Raw genomic sequence first — 20,683 nt, 5'->3', positions numbered from 1 at the left:
GCAGCACAACTAAAGGAGGGTCCCATGCTGCAGGAGAAGCATGCAGAGGGCTGTGCATTGCAGGGAAGAGTGCTGTGGGCTGGGGCTACACAGAGCCTGAAGATCCTTTGGAGGAGATGCCAACAGGCCTTGGTAGCTGCAAGAGACACAATTCACTGGGGTACTGTCCTGTGTGGGAAGGAAGGGCTTACCTTCACCAAAGTTGGAAAGCTGTCAGAGGGGACCACTCCAGGCCACTCCAGACCACCACCCATGATGCAGGATCCACATATCTCAGGATGAGAAGAGATCCACGCAGTCGATTGTTGTTGTAGTTGGTGACTCCTTCACTCTAAGGGAGATTCCTTCTTGCTTCTTGTGCAGACTGAAGACTTGCCGCCCTCAGAGGATTCACAGCTGGGGAAATGTTGAAGTTGCTGGAAGGAGCCGGAGAAACAATGTTGCAGGGAGAAGTCATCACTGGAGCTGCAGATTGTAGGTTCCTGTGAAGTCCAGTTGAAGTTCCAGTGGCCATAAGTTGAAGTAGACGTTGCAGAGGAGTCCTGTTGGAATCTTGCAAGTCGAATCTGAGGACCCACCCAAGAGGGAGAGCCTAAATAGCCCTGGAATGGGGATTGGTCACCTAGCCAGGTAACCTTCTATCAGGAGGGGGCTCTGACAACACCTGCCTGACCTGGCCACTAAGATGCTCCCAGAGGCCCCTGCCCACTGTGGATTCAAGATGGCAGAATCAAGGAGTCCTCTGGAGGAACTCTGGGCACCACCCCTGAGGTGGTGATGGACAGTGGAGTGGTCACTCCCCTTTCCATTGTCCAGTTTTGTGCCAGGGACTGGACGTCCCTGTACCAATGCAGACTGGTTTATGCAAGGAGGGAAGCAAATGTATTCTTCAAAGCATACCAGTGACTTGGGGAGGCTATCTCTTCTAAGCCACGTAACACCTATTTCCAAAGGGAGAGGGTGTTTCCTCCCTCTTCCAAAGGAAATCCTTTGTTCTGCCTTCCTGGGCTTGAGCTGTTCAAGCACCAGGAGGGCAGAAACCCATCTGAGGGGTGGCAGCAGCTTGGGCTGCTGAGAAAACCCCAGAAAGCTGGTAGGAGCAATCCTGGGGGTCCTCTAAGCAGCCCCCAGAGTGCATGGAATAATTCTTCCAATACTGGCAACAGTATTGGGGTATGATTCCGACATGTTTGATACCAAACATGCCCAGGTTCAGAGTTACCATTATGTAGCAGGTACCTATGTCAAGTAAACCCGTAAAAATGCATCCCAGGACTCACAGAGCCCATGAAAATGAAGCTGGAGTTTGTGAGGGCACCTCTGCTCATGCTACCACAGGGATGTGGAATTCCTATCGCCCAACACCCATGACATCTTGTTTGGGGTCAAGGACACAAGTTTTTATGTTTACTTTGTCCTTGGGACAAGTAGGCCCAACCCTCTGCAGCACAAACCCTTTGGCTGCCTGTTTACAGAGAGTGGAACTCTCTACAGTTGAGGTAATGTGTTTCCAAAAGATAATGCTGTTCGAACTTGTATTTATGGTTCATTATTTGAAAACCTTCATTATTAGGGTGAGTGCTGTAAATAAATGTTTTAAGGTCACACTTCACTACTGACGTTGGTTCCAGTACAAATAAAAAAAACGTGTATACACATGTTTGAAAAGTTTAGGCTATGAGGCTAAGTATAATGCTCCCAGAATGCTCTCTGATTAGATGCAAATGAGGTGTCATTTAGTAAAATGTTTTGATGCATGCTAGTATTTCCCAAAAATATTTCTAATGGAAAATCAGTGTAACCATTTTCAACACGATTATGGGAAGCATGAAAATAAACAAACACTGACAAAGCCAACTGATCTGACATATTTTTATAAGTCTTTTAGTTTCATCAATGCGTGTCTTGTTTTGACATGGCTTTTGTAACACTATATTGTTGTGGGAGCTACCAGGCCCTCAACATTGTAACAAATACTGGCAAAAAAAAACCAAAACGTTTTTGAACTCTAAAAGCGCACGTTGCCACCAGTGGCATAACAAAGGTCTGGAGAGGGGGCTCCTCCATGTTCTTTGCAAAGGGGCACCCTCCAGTTTCGTTACGTCACTGATTGCCACTGTAGTTCCTGACACTGAACAAAACTACTTTGTGGGCCAATATGCTCCTTGTGGAAGAGAAGAATGCAATCACTCACAGTAAAGCCAGCCGAAAGAGAGAGAAATAGAAGTTTAATAAAAACAAAATGTCTTTAACACCAGACCTAATTAGGGACCAAGACCCACATGTAGGTAGCTTTTTGCATGTCGCAAACAGCGACTTTCGCTGTTTGCGACGTGCAAAAAGCACATTGCGGTGCACAAACCCAGTTTTGCGATTCGGTAACCTGGTTACCGAATCGCAAAACGGGTTTGCGACTCGCAATTAGGAAGGGGTGTTCCCTTCTTAATTGCGACTCGCAGTGCAATGTAGGATTGTTTTGCGAACGCTGGCGCAAACCAATCGCAGTTTGCACCCATTTCAAATGGGTGCTAACACTTTCACAAAAGGGAAGGGGTCCCCCTGGAGCCCCTTCCCCATTGTGAATGTCACTGTAAACATTTTTTCAGAGCAGGCAGTGGTCCGCAGGACCACTGCCTGCTCTGAAAAAATGAAACGAAAACGTTTCATTTTTCGTTTTTGTAATGCATCTCGTTTTCCTTTAAGGAAAACGGGCTGCATTAAAAAAAAAAAAAAAACTGCTTTATTGAAAAGCAGTCACAGACATGGTGGTCTGCTGTCTCCAGCAGGCCACCATCCCTATGAGGCCGCCATTCGCAAGGGGGTCGCAAATTGCGACCCACCTCATGATTATTCATGAGGTGTGCATTTGCGAAGCCCTTGCGAATCACGGATTGTGTCAGGGACACCATCCTACATTCGGATTTGCGACTCGCAATTTGCGGGTCGCAAATCTGAACCTACCTACATGTGGCCCCAAATTCTTAAAGAAAGTCACAAAAGTGCACCCATGGTATATGTCGTACCCCTATAAAATATTTGTGAACTGTATTTTAGCATGGGTAAATACGCATGTGTAGATTTGCTTATGTGAAAATCTATTGAGCATTTGCAAGTTCATTTTCCCTCCAGCCACTTTCTTCCCAACCCTGGAAGAAGTTCTAATTCTGCCATTGTCAGGAGTAAATGTCCAACCTTTCTTATTATGGGAAAATATTAGAGAGAAGCTGGTGAAGATCTTTAAAACATGCAGGTTAGTAGGTCTGCAGACTCAAAGGCATTCCAGCCCTGGAACTATTGCTTACTGCTTCCTCCAGCCCCAGTATGCAGATCTGCAGAAAGGTGGAAAAATAAGGAAATTGCTACAGTAGGGATTGAAACTGCAAGTATTCAAGCCCTACTATGGTAGTAGCCCTGGCATAATCAGAGAGGTTATTATCAGAGCTCATACATAATGAGATTGCTGCCATAATTAGGCGCCACACTACATGGCACCAAAGGGACAAGTAGATCTTTTTACAGGACAAGTAGATTTGAGAAGCAACCTGTCCCGTGGACAAGTAGATATTTTAATAAATTCCACACCCCTGTACCATAGGGGTGACTTACAGTGACGTGGTGCAGTGACCTGTAGTGAAAAGGGTGCATGCACCCTTTCACGCAGGCTACAGTGGCAGGCCTGCAGATACACTTTGCATGGGCTCCCTATGGGTAGTATAATACATGCTGCAGCCCATGGGGGACCCCAGGTGCCTCAATGCCCTGGGTACCATATAATAGGGACTTACAAGGAGGCACCAGTATTCCACATGTGGGGTGTCTGTGGTCCAAGCAACCAAGTTTAAAGGGAGAGAGCACAGTCACTGGGGTCCTGGTTAGCAAACAAAATGACAACAGGCAAAAAGTGGGGGTAACCATGCCAAAAAGAGGATACTTTCCTACAGCTGCAATATTTAGACTTCAGTTCTCTGTAGGAGGTTTTATGTGTAGGGAACCCTGCTTACCTTTGTGTCCTGTGTTGAAAGAGACAACCCCTACCAGTGTTAGACATGTTTTCCTAATGTTTATTTAAGTAGGCAGTGGAGTGAGCTGGATGTCAGTAATCACGTGGGAAAACTTAAAAGCTTTACTGTCCTCTCTCGATAAGGAATGTAGAAACATCTTTAGCTCTAGATACCACATTTTTGCCATATCAAAGTGTTGTAAACAGCTGACATTACTTTTACACAATATATAGTACTTAATTTACCGACCTACGGAACACGGAAGGCTGAGTCTACCTTGTCAATATAATTCATGACCTTCGGAACACTGCATTTATCAGTTCACTAAACATCCCACCCTACATTTAAAAAAAGAAAACTTGGGAAGTTTTAGTATACAGTGACTGAGAGTAAATAGCTACAGTACAGGAAATAATATAAGGGCCACGATCAAACAGATGGGCACTTGAATCCCATTGAGAAGCAATGCAAAAAGAGACTAGTAACTTTAGGCTGTTTATGGTTGATGGAATGGCTGAGAATAAACAAAAGTGGTTAACTCCTATAGAGTAAGCTTCACGAGGGTAAACAAGACCTTCAAAGCTCGAACCATCTGTCCCAATTACACTCCTTATCTGATGCAAATGTTATGATTGTGCCCTTGGTGAGAGAAGGAGGCTCTAGTCCTAGCACTTGTCTCAAGTGACTTAATTCTGAATGCTATTTTTTAGCTGACTGCTGGGCAGTCTATATTATTTAATGCAATGCAGAAGTTTTACTGAAATCATGGGAGAAGAGTCTGATTGTGGCAATTGACAACTTTCAGCCTCTCAGCCTTTTGTCTTTCTTCACCCAAGGTGTTCCACAAAAAACAACATGGAAAAAAATCTAAGGCGAGAAATTGGTCTCATGAGGGCACACATAAGTTTTCTGTAGACCTGTCTTTTGTCTTGTAGTTATTTACTAAAAGTAATGCACAGAAAATTCTATCAGATCCTTAAAGAGTGGGGACCTGTGTTCAGCACTGTTCGCCAAGCAAAATTGTAATTAACTTTTAAAGATCTCGGATTTGATCCTCTTCTAGCCCAACTGATAGCAATGTCTCTTTAGGGCAACCGCCTACAAGTGCTGCTTTTATTGGGGATAATTGACCAGGGAAAGCTCAGTCACCTGTGCTGCTAAATGGGGTTCCATGTTGGCACCAAGTCTTTTTAGAGAAATGACGTTCCAATGTGGGAGCTGATTGTGTTTACCTTGTTCTCTGGTCCCGTTCTCTGGTTCTAATTGCTTTAGCTCTGTACATACAAGTGGGCCTTTATTGCACATAAGGTGAACTCCTGCATAGCCGGTCAGAAGTGTTCTATCTTCTTTGCTTGGACAGAGATTTGAAATGAACTCCACTAAATTCAAAATAATAGTTGTGACTAGCAAAATGTGAAATTCCACACATTGCATCAAAAATTGTGGAACTGGAATTAGTTACTCCGCAGTTACCTGTATTGCATTAAAATCTGATGCAACTGACTTTAACTATGTTAGAGAAAAGGTATGTACCCGAGCATAGGTGTTTGTGAATATATTCATTCTAAAAGAATGTATTTTCTTATCACCCAAAGTCATATAATTGGATTATGGAGATTACTTTAGCCTTTACATAGATAGAAAACATAACTTTTCGCATAGTAGCCTCATTCTTTATTATAAGGAGCTGTGGGAGGTTTTACAGATTTATACATGTAGTTGAGTCCTCTGCTCCATACAGCTTGTTTACTTACTCTTCATTTCTTTTGTGTTCTTGTATGTGGGTTCGATCTTCGCTGTGTTCAGTAAATTTATCCTTTCAAGGACTATGCTTACTTTGCTTAGATTCTGTAATAGTTTAGTATAATAATCGTATATTTGAACATGTTAATGTCAACTTAATGACGTTTTGTGTCGTAAAAATGAGAAGATAAATCAGGTAATTCCCAACAAGGTGGTTGCGGTACCAAAGGGTACATAAGACTTGTTGCATCAAAACGGAGGCGTTGAGGCCCATGGTTAACCATGAGCCGCCATGGGTAATCTAGAAAACAATTTTCAAATGAAATAAACTGACAAGGGCATTAGTTTTTACCAGTGTTTACAGAGAGGTATTGTGAAAGCAGAAGGTGGCAGAATTACCTTATTATTAAAGATTAGCATTGGTGTCATTGTCAGGAGACTGCAAGTATCAGAACTCTAGAAGACATTAACAAGAAATTATGTGCAGTGCATATGTAGAAATCCCAGCACTCTGGTATATTATGTAGGAATTGTTAAAGAACATTTTACTGCATCTTAGCACTATAAATATTATTTGTCGGGGTTCTTCACCTTTCTTTCATGATTGCCGTTGATTGAGAGAGGGCAATATCATGATATACAAATTTAAATATTGAACTGTGCTTGTAAGGATTCCACAATATCAACTACCAACACGTAGTCAAGATATGTCAATGCTCAGTTAAGCATAGTAGAGCTTCCCTGAGTATGCTTACCTTGACAGGATGTTGGCAGCCAATATCATGGAGCCGATAAGTGAGCAGGTCGATCGGCTTGACCGTGATATTGTGGCGTACAGCCATTAAGAGAACATGCTTCAAGAGTCGCTTCTGTTTTAGCCACGATGGAGAACTGTTTTATAGTGTATTGGGTAGTCTTCTTACGTTTGCTTGCTGGGGAAGGTGGCTGAAGAGGGGACAAAAGTAATACAAGGGAGATGTAGTACATAATGAACACAGTGTCATGTCGACTAAACTGATCAGCATGATGCGCTGCCTTAGATACTGGAGATTTAGACTAAGTTTTTGTTCACAGTTAGACTGTCTTTGTCTCTTGTAGAATGAACTCATCAGCAGCCTGAGCCATAAGTTGGATATTTTACATGAAGCAAAGGAGACCTTGATGGCTGATATTAAACTCAACAATGCTCTGGGTGACGATGTTGAAATTCTGATTAAGGGGCTCTGCAAACCGAACGAGTTTGACAAGTACAAGATGTTCATCGGAGATCTAGACAAAGTGGTGAATCTCCTCCTCTCTCTTTCTGGACGCCTGGCTCGAATTGAGAATGTGCTTAACAATTTGGGTGAAGATGCCACAGCTGATGAGAAGGTATGTCTAATTACATTGGCATGAATTAGCCACAGATATTCTCATATAATTGTTACAAATGCACACCTCTGATGGATCTATAACTTCCCCTAAGTAACAAAGTGAAACATAATCCTGCTGGAGTCGTGGTGTGCACCATATGAGCCACTGTCATAGAGGTTGTACCGAGGGGTCTCCTAGAGCTATGGGGTCACGTAAAAAATCCTGTCAGTAATCTATCCCCAATGCTTTCATCACTGTAGATTAATAGGAACCTTCTTGGGAAACTAGTGTTGTGCTAATAAACTTGGTTCTTTCAGAATGAGCTAAAAAATATAGAACAAAGGCTTAGGAAAGGATCTGGGGTTGTCATAACTGCTAAAGGACATTTTGCCTGTAAAACAATACAAAATCTTAAAATGTTCATTAACAAAGGTAAAATATATATTGAGTCTCTGAAATGGGTGACAAGGTGATGCCCTTAACCCAAAATGAGCATAGGTTGCACAAGCAGAGGCACAAAGGCATGCAATTATACATTTTTGTATCCAGGGATCCAGTGGACAGCATGTGATGAGAAAGGAACAGGGGAGTTACACAGGGGCAGGATTTTGAAGTCGTGAGAAAATAAGGAGAAGGCCTTCAAACAGATACAGAAATGTAAACTCTTATCGCTGAGCATATCAATCACACATGTATTGTGTCAATGTGGTAGCAATGCTTCACACATCATAGGCGGGCACAACATTACGGCATGATAAGGATGACAAGAAACCTGGCTGCGCCACTCACAGTTATGCTTGGGCAAAATTGAAAACTCTTACGTAACTAAAAGGGAACATCAGCATCATTTACTGCTCCCTTCAGCATAGACTATTGAATATGGAAATTCAAGAGCAAGTGCAATATGCCCTTTAGAATTTAGGTGGTTCGTGGTACAGCTGGGAGCAGATCGTAGCCGAGTATAGTAGTCAGTTACAGAATTATGTAGGCTAAAAAAAGTATTAAAGCGGCATTTAAAGGGTGGGCTAAAACATGCTTTTAAATACTTGTGAACAGTGGGTCGTAGGAGGCAGAAATTTGCTGTACTGAAGCAGCAAATCATAACTGAAGAAGAGAACCAGATGCCAACTTTGTGGCATGAGGTAGACAGATTTGAGGCCTCACACTGCAGAGACTAAACATCCAATGTCAGGGGTGTAGTTTACACACTTATCACTGGTGTGCATGTTTAAAAAATGCTAATAATGCATGGGCTGGTGGAGAACAATCCACTCTCTTCAAATTGGGAAAACACAGATACACTTACAGTTCAAACCTACAATGTTGCAAATTATGTGTCAGTCATACGACAGCAACGAGCATGTCAACTGTGGGCTAAACCATAGAAGTGATAGTCTCTTAAACTAACGTCTGAGGCACCTTTCCTTCGGATTATTGCCTCTCTTTTGTTGCCCGTTGTGGTACCACAGAATTTTTCAACGATGCACCTCCAATCCCACCTTTTTATACAGAGATTGTTTGCCTTTGCAGACGTCTGTGATTAGCGGGCAGATGCTTTGGAACACGTTTTCCGGCCCTTATTCGGCATTCCCCTTCTGGTCTGCTTCTGCTGCAGGTTACAAGGTTTAAAGAATGCCCCCCATAACTCACATTTTTCAGAAGCTGAACTTCCAGGTTTGTACTTTTTGTGCTTGAACCTTACCACCACATATATTAATTTTCCAAAACCTGCTAAAATAATATTACTGCAAAGAAATAACAAAGTTGAAAGGTTTAAACCAAGTTCGATAAAATATTAGAATGCTAATAAGTAAAATGTAACACAAATGCAGATAATTTGACGGTGGACTATAGAGATGTATCAAAAAGAAATTGGAATAACTTGGTTAAATGGGGGCACGCAGCAAAATCAAAATATATGTTTCTCAAAATTTCCCGAAGTGGTGTGGAACGGCTTTTGAAACAGCAGGAGTTTGCAAATATTTTCCATTTGTTGCTCACTTGCAGCAGGGAGCTTTACCCATCGGAACAGGAAACGTATGTATTCACAACAAATCTTCACATTTTCAGGACTTGTTCCGGCATAGTTTCCAGCTGTAGCACGTCCCACACAACGCTATTCCTAGTGAAGAGCAAAATACCCACTTTCAACCAGTCCCCTGGGTGTTTCTGCAGCAGCTACGCCTCCTCTCTCCACATGCCCTTGTGCACTTTTATGCCATATTTGTAACTGGTTCTTTGATTTTCTTCCATGCAGATCAATGCTTCCTCTACTACATATTCTTTTCCCATCTAGACACAAAAGAGAAGTTCCACACTGCCAACATGCTTTTCTGACAGTTCATTAACTTCCTGTAGCCCTCAATAGCCCACGAGGATCAGTGGTAACTAGAGTATTTAGGTTTGGAGAAAAATATTGGAGCAAATGGTTGAAGGTAAAGCTGGGGGCACCCCTCTCCAGTACCGAGACAGGAATTATTTGGTGTCAACTGGAAGGCCATTTTCTTGTTATCTTAATTTTCCAGGCAGTTCTCTCCATCAAGTGCATCATCCAGTCAATAATCGGTGATTACCCTTGACTCCACTCTTAGCCTGCTCAGATCAGACAACTAAACTTTAAATCCTCCCTCTGCAAAGACATTTTCAGGAGATGTGCACTACATTTGCAGGCATTCCATCCAACAGTGTGTATGCCCTTTGGTATGCTCTTATATCTAATCTGATTATAGGTTCAATATATTTCATAATCTGAGATGATAGGCAATTGGTCAAAGGTAAAAGTGTAAGATGGATCTGATATAATTGTCCTCTTTTAGACACACCAGAAAATCTATTTTACCATTAATAATGTAGTCAAAATAAAGTTGATCTGTTGCTGAAGAGCTGATGCAGAGGGGTTTATTCCATTGACTTTCTGGAAGTGAACTATTGCTGGGAGGATGATAGTAGCCTGTTGGAGGGAAAAGTCATTGAAGTGAAATGGGGTGATCCATCTTTGGAAGGTTGATGCTGTTAAGGTCAGTGGAACAGAACCATTGTTGGAAGGGCAATGACGTTTTGTGTACTGTAGTCCATGGAGGTGATACAGTGTTTGAGTGAGCCATTGTTGGGAATGGGAATGTGTTAATGCACTTTGATGCCCCTAAACTTAATGAAGAGAATAATTACTGGGAGAGATGTCTTGGCACATTGAAAGGTAATGCCATTAAAATTCAGGTTGGTGAACCAGTTTTTGAGAGGGTTATGGATGTCTGTGAGAAGCTGAAGCTCCCAGTGTCATTAAAGATGAACCAAGGTGGATGTGTACAGTCTTATTTAGTAAAGCATTTGTATGCGCTAATACCTTTGTTTCACAAGCTTTCTTATAAGTCACTGGTGTGAAGGGAAATTTGAGGATCAACTAATAATTTAACAGAAATCTAAAGTAGCCTTATGTATCTAACCCTAGCACGTTAGACTACAGCACAGCCCAGTTTGAAATGTATAGTTCTCTTGTTTCCAATGATAAACGCTGAACTATGACTACCAGAGTGGAAAGCAAAGTGAGCCTTAAGATCTTCCTGGACAGCGCAGATTTGTCCCATGCACATACACAAGCACACAGTCTGTGTTGATCTTTCCATACTGGCACTCACAGTTTTGCTTTTCTCATTGTTAGTGAAATCACCAGGGCGCAGAATGATAGGAACTGTAGATGTACGATTGGCTAAAGATTTGACCATACTTCACTTTTCCGGTCTCTCATTAGTCAGCGGCCTCTCCTCTTAGTCAGTAACAGACAGTTCGTTTCTCCTCCCCTCATGAGCAGCAAGCCAGTCTCACCAGGTTTAAAAGGTCTGTGTTCTATTCAGGAATCCCGAGTTTCACCCCCCAGCCTCAGTGGTTCTCTGCCCTCATGCCCCACTTAGGCCCTTATGCTTTTGTCCACTGTTAGGCTGCAGACTCACGGAGTAAAGTGGAACAGGCAAATGGGCTCACACGTGCATGGCGTAATGGTGCGTTTGTGCGTAGGGTGCTGTGGGAGAAGAAATAGAAGAAAAAAACATGGTAATTAAGTTATTTTTTCAATATGGATGACAAATGTATCTAATTTTCCCTAACAACGACTTTGGACAGCTATTTGTCATTAATGGTCCTGTGCTTGTTTAAGGTCAAGCGTAACAGGAGTTGTGCAGTGCAATTGTGCTGTCTTTAGCCTGGCAAACTAATTGTAAGCATAGAAAATACAAGAAATGCATTTCTTAATGTACTCTTCATTCAGACACGGAACCGTTCACAGCATGTTTTACTTCTCTTTTTTAAATGCTAGGACACCCTGAGTAACAAGAGGAAGATTTTGGTTGGCCAACATGAAGATGCAAGAGAGCTAAAAGAAAATCTCGACCGGAGAGAGAGAGTGGTTCTGGATATTTTGGGCAAGTACCTCTCTGAGGAGCAGTTCTTGGATTACCAGCACTTTGTCAAAATGAAATCGGCCCTCTTAATTGAGCAGAGAGAGCTGGACGACAAGATCAAACTGGGCCAGGAGCAGCTTAAGTGCCTAACAGAGAGCCTCCCTTTGGAGCACAGCTCTAGGGGTGCAGTGCCTTCCACAGGGACACGCGCCACTTCCGGGGCGGGAGTCCATTTACTTCCACCAGTCACCTCTTCACTTTAACATTTTCCAAATGGATCTGGGCAAATGTCCTGTAATTTAAACCGAATTACTTCATAAATACTGAATCGGATTCTCCCATGAATGAAGAAGGGAGGATTACTTTCTTTCATAGCTTGTACTAAGTAGAAGGTTGGATCCCTCTAGCAGTGCAGCACAGGTTAAACCGGAAACCTACAGCCTCGTGTTTTTCCTTTGTCAGATCCACTTTTAATGTACAATTGCCAAGAAGACTTTGCAGGGCCCTGACATACCTGGGCCCTGGTTAACTTCAGGCGGCAAACTCTACTACTCAATGAAGGATGACAGATGAAGAATTTAAAAACGCCTATATGCTATTTATAAAAAAAAAACGTGTGTAAGAAATATGTAACTGTACATAGTTGAATCTTTGCTTGGTTCTGTTTTGTGATGTAGGCAATGCTTTTCTTCACGTAAACCGATTAACAAAATTGTATACCCCACAGACAGCCGTCTAGTCTAAATATCTCAATATTATACAACACAGCGCTTCCACGCTGTCATCTCTGCGCTTGGGATGGCGTCATTAGTGAAGTGTCCTTGTGAAGGAACTTTTGACCAGCAAAGTTAAACTTTCATACCCCACCCTTGCAGCGTCACCAGTTTTGCTGCTTTTACAGCAGCTCTCACAATGAGTTTTTTAAAACATTTTTATTATGTTAAAAAGTTTACGGGCAAAGAGATAACTGTCTGGAGATTTCATGAAATCCTATTCACTTGTTGCTTCTGTGCGTGTGGGGTGACTGAACGCAGAAAATGAGAACTCTGTGAGGCAGTTGTGCTCCGCAGGGTTCAGTGCACACTGACTCTACTTTTTAATTTTGCAATGAGATTTAAATGTGCAGTAGAGTCAGTGGCGTAACAAGGACTCCCACAGCCCCCGCAGTGCGGAGAGGGGGGGCCCAGGCCCCCTCCAGGGACTTTTTGCTGTCCCTTCAGAGAATAATCAAAATAATTTTGCAGTCTGAACTCACAGCTCTAAACTGAGAGCGTAAGCCAAGGCCGAGCCTCCCTTTCTATAACCCTTCTTTCAGTTAGAACATGTTTACATATTGAGGAGGATCATCTTCATTTGTGTTTTGCCTCAAAGGGAGATAGGTTATTTGCTGTGATATTACTATGACCCTCCATAAAACAGTTGTGTTTTTCCTACCTGCTCCATAGGATGGATGTTTCTCCGCTTGGCCATCTACTCACTTGCCCTGCGGCCAGGGAAATATAGGCCCTCGGTTTAGGTGGCGCTGTCTAGCCCATGCGCACTTTTCATATATCTGCTTACCTGAAGATAAATGCTGTTGGCACACTCCACTTTTTTGAAAAGGCTCCCAATATTTCTCTACCAAATGTATTGAAGGCTTTGAAAAAAGCATTGTAAACGTGTTTCTGTGAAATATCTGTTGAAATGTATAGGATTTCAGTTTGGAGAATGGCAGCAATTGTATGTGAAACTTTGACTGATTAACCAAGGTTTGAAGTTATTTGCTCTGATTTGCACACCACTTCGTATTTTAGAATACCCATTTGAATCAACTATTATTGAAATTGTGACTTTGCCAGTGCCTTCAACTGCTAGTTGCAGGTAAAATGCCAAAAATCACGAACAGAGTTCAACATTGCAGATTTTGGTGCTTTCCAATGATTATCACATTCTAATGCCTCAGTTTCTCAAACTTTGAGAGATTTTCCACTGTGCAAAATAGTTACAGAAGGAAAAAAAAAAATTCATGGAAAGCTAAGCACACTTGTCTGACAGTGCTGAAAGCCAATGCTCCTCACTTTGTCTATTACCTTGAGGCACCCTCTGCCCGAGTTATAATTTCAGTAATGTAGGATGTAAAAACATTTGCAAAAGGTGGTACTTTTATTGTTGTGGAAATGTACGGCATCTTTTTCTAGGATTAAAGTAAATTATTATGGATTAATAAATGGTGATTGCCCCGTTGAATGATAAAAAATGTTGGCATGTGTGCAACCTAACACGTTTTTTTAAAGATAAAATAAATATCGTTCCTGTCATGAAATGCATTTAATTTTCTCCGTTCTGAAGCAGCCAATCCATTGATAGGCCAAGTATTGTGCTGGACGATGGGCCAGTCAACCATTCTAGGAGAGGCATAAGCAATGTGGTACTGCTGCACTTACAGTCTCTCCCACCCATCAAACACCAAAAGCATTCACCCACAACCCATTCACCTTACAGTCGCATACACATTCACTCTCTTACTAGCAAATCTTCACCGGCTAGATCAAACTCCAATTTGCGAAAATCACAAAAATGGCTGAAAAGTTACCCTATGAAAGGGCTGCAGTGCCATACAAATGCCAGATTGTGGCCTATCCAAATGGCAATACCTTAAAATAACAACATAACTGTGCACTAAAAGAAATACAAGAATAAAACCAAGAATGCATGCCAATGTTTTATGAATTGGTCTTGATATTTTTTCAGAAACAATAAAATATATATATATATATATATATATATATATATATATATATATATATATATATATATATATATATATTGTGTGTGTGTGTGTATATATATATATATTTGAATGTTTTATTCCAGGCAATGGATGGGAAAACATTCAATGCTGACCTTCAATAACTCTATGTCACCCACAACAGCATCCACAGTAAAGCCCCTAAATACCTCAATATCTATCAATAAAATCAGTAACAGTACTCTTTCTGTAAACTTCGAATATGCTGCAGCAAGATAGTAGCCAGAAAATTAAAATACCCCCCATTTTGAACCAAAGCACCGATGGCGCCATGCATGCGAAGCTAGTGAGCCTGACCCTCCCTAAAACAGCTTTCTCTAAGTAGCTATACAGTCATGCTTTCACCCTTTTGTCCACCTGCTTATATTCACAATTTCAAAATTCTATTCTGTCATCCATTCATACTTTCATCCACCATTCAGTTGTTAACCATTCCACCAATCCCTAGGCCATTACATCCATCAATCTACTCATGCACCCATAATCTATGCATGCACCTATCCAAACATCCATCCATCCATCCTTAGCGATTCACCAACAAAACCATCTAACCATTAGTTGATTTTTTTGACCATCATCTATTCACACTCTCACCTTTCCATTTGCTGTACCATCCAGTCATCCTTTCAGCCATCCAAAACCTATTTATCCTTCCTTCTTCTCACCATTCCTACCTTTCTTTTACCCTTTCGTCAAACCCTACTTATTTTCTTTACATTCGTATCTACTTATCTTTCTTTTTTCCTCTTTTAACCTTACCTATTTTATCATCTGCTCTCTTTGTCCCCATTTTCTTAAATGTATCTTTCTCCTCCTATTTACTGACTCTGGTATTTCGTTATAGGTTAAATATGAGCTTTTTTCTTCACTGTTGCAGGTGAAGAGGTGCATAAAGAATCACACCCTATCTGTAGTTGCGAAAGAAGGGGTTCACAACACAATTGTGCTGCAGCTTCAAAGAGGGACACTTCACATTTCTGGGACTCTGGCTATGAAATGTGGGTTCCTCAACATCTGCGCACGCAAAATGTCTTAATCCTTAGAAAGAAATTGCATGTACTCCTTTTCCATCTCTTCTCAACCCAGGAAGTGGCTGGAGGTGATTTAGTTTGTGGGTTTGAGCCTTACAAGACATCTGGGTGATGTATTGAATGGGCAAAAACACACCTCTTGTGGTATCTGTGCTTGGTTACTGCCCTTAAATCCAGTATGGAAGACTATGGCTAGGAAGGCCATGCTAAGTTGACCTAATGAATATACACCAGCCATGGTTGTATGCCCTAATACTGCAAATACGTTTATACTGCAATTGCAGGACAAGTAGGAGAAAGCATCGAATCGGCACAGGACACCATGGTTCTGTGTGCTGCATTACTCAGTGTTATTGGAACACACGTTATAGACCATGTCTGTGTGACACTATATCCAAACAAATGTAAACTGGCGTTCTATCACACCCCATGCTTGGAGCTGAGAGAGTGCAGTGGAAGAGGAAAACAGGCAAGGAGAGATCGAAATGAAATTTCAAGGGTTCCCAGACCAAACGCAAAACTGAAAACACTAGTGCAAGTAGGGCAGGGAGAGAAGGACTAATGGAAGCGGGCGAGTATCGGAGGTGTTGAAGGTAGTTTACTAAATACCGGCACATCATTTACTTTAAAAGAGAGTGCCATCATATCTGAGCAGGGGTTTGATCATTTTAATGGGAAAGTACCTGCACTTCTCCATATCAAACAGGTTATCTGGGATCACAAATACCAGCACTTTTTTCCTGTGTCAAACACAAGTTAAAAAATGTTAACCAGTAAGAGCTTTAGTATGGATGTCTCTAGAAATCTGTTACCCTATGGGTAATTGTTGAAAAATTAGAAAATGAGTGTACCACCATGAGTTGTTTCACCAGAACCTCGTTAAAAGTAATGCTAACCTGTGAATGCAGGTAGTGGGATAGAACTTGGATTTTCGGCTTGTGAAAATGTTCCTATAGGACTTGGTCTCAGCTTAACTGTATCAAGAAGAAGTGGTCTTGAGGCTGCATCTGAAGATGGTTCCATATTGTTAAACATCTTGTAAGAGTATCACATTAAGGGTTCCTGGTGAGTGATTGATATCCATTTACACTTTTGCACTCACGAGCACTTTGGTAATACAGAAGGAACCACTGACACTTGTGCTGCTATTTTGTAATATGAATTGCACCAGTATAAATTCTGTACTGGGGCAGTCTTAAAGTTTATTTTCCTGATTTGCATGGAGACATGGCTCCTTGCACACGTTGATGATTCTTTGCCCCACGTGCCTTGTTAAAAAAGATGACACATGGGCAAACATGCTGTTGGGAAGCTGGGAAGCACATTGAGTGTGCAACACATATAATGCAGTACAGAGTTAGTGTGCTCTGTAAGTTTGCTACTTGGGAGGAAGGCATGAGTGTTCCAGGGACACTCTCCATAAGTGCACTCGATCAGTGCATCCCGCTGTAGAGAGGATCATTGTCTTCCATGAAACTGAGGACGTCCCACAGCTGCAGTGAAAGGCAGTTCAGTGGTTGCAGACATTTTTTGTATTTGGGTGCACCGTCCCAGGCTTGCCCACACACACTGAATTAAAGGTGTACTGCAGAGCCGATTAGGAATGTGATTCTGAATTGTAATAGGTCCCAGTTGGATGCAGGTACCTCTGAATGGCTGTTGCTGGATATGAGATCATCAGTTGTGCTGGGTGAACTGATGAAGGCTCTTCGGCCAACTCTTTCAATAATTCTCAGAACAGTTTTTCATTTTTAGGTCTAATGAATACCAGCTTCGGGAATTCCACACTTGAGATTTTGATTCTCACGCATAGATCAATAACTTTCAGGTAACATTATCTCTCCCTACTGCTGTACATAGTCAGGTACAGGACATAGAGAAAACATGCCCTTAGTAATCAAGAGTGCCCACTGTAGTTTCACTAATCAGTAGTTTCCAATATAGTTTTCTACCTTTTTTATTTTTGTCTGGCAGTTGGAGATTTAAGAGTGGGCTGGCAGGACACCAAATCAGATACAGCATCTCATTGGACCTTAATGTAAGGTGGGAAGTTACCACCTCCAACTCTAGCAGGCATGTTTAGTCCAGAAGAGTGAGCCGGTGCAATTGAGATCAGCTCTATTCTTCTTAATTTGGGGATTTTCAAGATCTAAAACTGCTATAGTGTCAACAGCCCCATCTTGGCACTATGCAAGGAAGCTTTATATTACTATTGATGTGATTTATAAGCCTCCCGTTCACAGATCCCAAACTTTCCCTTAGCTGACCTACAGGTTGATGGCTGGTCAAGTCACCCATCTTATTTGCTTTACAGAGGTGTTCCAATGTTTTCATTCCTTAACTCATATACTTCAAATGCCAGGTAACTGATGCAGAAGAGCAGTTGGAGTTCCCCACCTGCTGTTGATTTTAGAGCTTTCAGGCTGCTCTGATCCCTTCCTTGAAAAATAGTCTGAGGTTCTGTAGTAATTAGCATTCTAATATGTTTTCCTTGTTTATGTTAGACATGACATACTAATTAAACATTTACCACTTAGGATCATTAGCGTATTTTTCTTGTCATAGGCCGGATAATAATTTGTGCTCTTCTTCAATTTCATACTAATAATTTCCCGTTTGTCAAAAATAAATTCTGTTTTAATGGCCATGAGAGGTTTTCATTTGATCATTGCTTACATAGGTTGTACTGCTTCCTAATTTCTTTGTATGACACATTTACGAAATGCCACCCTAATTCCATTATTACTTGCGTCTTACTTAGCATAGCGGTGAACACACCAGTCTCAGACATCTCTTATTACATTATTGTGATATTTGAGCACCCTATACTTGTTTTGTTTCATATTGCTGTACATTAGATTCACTTTGGGCAATGCAAACTGTACTAAAGTTTAACATCATTTATTTTGCATTTGGCTTCCTATTTTTTTATATATATTATTTCGATACAACTTATCTACTGTGGGACAACTCCTTCTCATTATGTCTCCTTTCCACTACCACTATGTGAGTTCTCAAACTCTGTTTGGGTACTACCTTGTTACCTTCTCGTCCATGGTCCTCGCCAGTCATTACTTGATGAGCAATAGCTCCTGCAGACATACCTTCGAAAGCAAAAGTTAGCATGCTAGTTTAGCATCCTTTCAAAATGGCTGACTTCCTTTCCATCTAATCAGCATAAAAAGTAAGTTGCCCTCTTACATCTCCTTTTTTAGCTTCTGTGAGCAAGTGGATCTTCAAGCAACGTTCAAGTATGTCTAATAATAAATGATATTAAATGTTGCCACTGAGGATAGAGGTCTAGCTTTAGCAGACTCAATACACAGTTTTGAGGTCCTGCCATAGCAGACTCCATAGGCGCATGTTTACATCGAGCGCATTCATTTATGTGACTCAAAGTCCTGTTTTGGCTGACTCAATGGGATCATTTGTGAGAAGTCGAGCTAAGAGGACTCATCGTGCTGGGAGAAAGTGAAGTATGTCTTTGCTTACTGTTTGTCTGGTCCGAATATCTCCTGTGCAGAATCTCCAGACAGTTGCATCTCCTGTCGGAGTTTACAGCATTGTGGATGTAGCTTTGTAGTTGCTAAGAAACAGGGACCATGATTGCAAATCATGGGGTCTTTCCTGGTACCTTTAAAGAAGTTTGTGACACTTTCTTGTGTCTGTTTCATTCAGCTTTTAAAATGGAGAACTTGGGAAAAGCTAAGGAAAAGATAAAACAATCAGGAGGAAAATCCAGGCACTTCTGCTGATGTACCATCAATGGCAGCAATTCAGCAAATGATCCAGGCATCAGTTGTAGCTGCCTTTAAGGAGAGAGAGTGTTCTACATCCCCTAGGTGGCACGTGTGGGGACCCCTATGCTGGGTGACCCTGAAAGGGGAGGAAGAGGACGTAAGAAGGAGATCTGTGCAGGGGCAGGAATTGACAGATTCCCTACAGCATATGAGGGAGAATATGGCCTTTCTAGAGTCCTCTATGTCAGAGGAAAATAACAATTTATTATTCTACTACCAAAGGAAGGAGTAAGAATGATATGGTTATTGTTTGTATTCTTATGTCACAAGTCTGTGATTCTGTTAGTGATATGATCATGAAGTCAGTCTAGGATTTGGTATCACCTCATCAAGTAATGACTGTGGTGAGCAAGACAGACAATGAGGTAATGTCTTGGTTACTCACAGGTAATCCTCATTACCCTGAATCAAAGTGTCCTTCAACACAGTCTAGTTTGCCATCTCTAACAGCTGAGGACAAGCAAAGCTAAAGGCATAAATGAGGCTTTGAAAAAAAAGGAGCTGTAAGAAGGGTGGCTTACTTTTTGTGCTAATTAGAGGAAAAGGAATTCGTTCATCTTGGAGGCATGGTAAACTAGCATGCTAACTTCTGCTTTAGAAGGTCTTTACGCAGGAGCTATCACTCATCAAGTAGTGACTGTGGCGATGAAGGCTTGGACTCAGAGTAATGAAGATTACAGTAAGTAATTCTTCTATGTTGGCGTTTTTCTCACTGGATACAACATTTGGTCGATAAGGCCCTTGCGGTGACATCTCCATACTAAAATCAGTTTCATACTTATCTTCTAATATTTCTCAGCTTCTCTTAGAACTTCACATACAGTATATATTTTCACTTTTGTACCATCATGACATGAACATTAATTTTCCTCTATACCCTCAATCCCATCTGAAGAACAGAGATATTCTCCAAAATGTCTCCTCCAGGAAGGTCTTTTTTTTCCCTATCTCTGTTTTCTTTTTTTTCTTTTTTTCGTCCTCATAATAATAAAGAAAGTAAAGTCCCACCTTGCTACATGAGGGTCATCAACCTGCGTCTCGTAAGGCGATCTAATATAAACGGATCCAGCCTGAGCAAACGCAGCCTTTCACCTCTCCTTGCCAGTACCAAAACTCGTGACCTGCAAGACCAGCAGCCAGCCACGAGAGAATGGCGGGGTGACAAAGAGGACAGAAGGAGGTGGTAGTAATCATTGGACTATGCTTCTGAGGTAACAATTTGCACAAAGTTCTCTCAAATGGGCCAACATTCATCCCTATTGCCCAGCGGGCCCATGCGTTCCAAATCACAAAAGTAGTTAACAGATGCAAACCAGTCATATTCGGAGATGTGGATTTAACCCAATTTAAACATCTTTGTCTTCTAGCCAGCAGCATCAGTAGAAACATCATACCCTTATGTGACCTGGACAACTTGGAGTCCCATACGGTACCCAAAGAAACCCAAAAAAAGACTAATACAGGAGTCACTTCCACATCCATGCAAATAATCTGTTTAAGAAAGCCATTAATCGAGGACCAAAAAGAAAAGAGATTAGGGCAACTCCAAAACATGTGTATGTCGCCTGCATTA

General features: G+C 41.6%; 1 protein-coding gene across 4 annotated transcripts in view; it reads left to right on the top strand.

Moving 5' to 3' along the window:
- Nucleotides 1–13,793, top strand: part of SHROOM3 (shroom family member 3) — a 318,758-nt gene extending 304,965 nt beyond the window's left edge. For all 4 annotated transcript variants that reach the window (XM_069236827.1, XM_069236829.1, XM_069236828.1 and 1 more), the window contains 2 exons: nucleotides 6,843–7,115; nucleotides 11,407–13,793. In XM_069236827.1, the coding sequence (XP_069092928.1) occupies nucleotides 6,843–7,115; nucleotides 11,407–11,754 (621 nt within the window). In that variant the 3' untranslated portion in view covers nucleotides 11,755–13,793. The remainder of the gene's footprint in view (nucleotides 1–6,842; nucleotides 7,116–11,406) is intronic.
- The last annotated feature ends 6,890 nt before the right edge of the window (nucleotides 13,794–20,683 follow it).

This window comes from Pleurodeles waltl, chromosome 1_2 (assembly GCF_031143425.1).
Source record: "Pleurodeles waltl isolate 20211129_DDA chromosome 1_2, aPleWal1.hap1.20221129, whole genome shotgun sequence".
Taxonomy (NCBI): domain Eukaryota; kingdom Metazoa; phylum Chordata; class Amphibia; order Caudata; family Salamandridae; genus Pleurodeles; species Pleurodeles waltl.
Note: the sequence above shows the minus strand (reverse complement) of the source record. Positions and strands in the feature narration are given on the sequence as shown.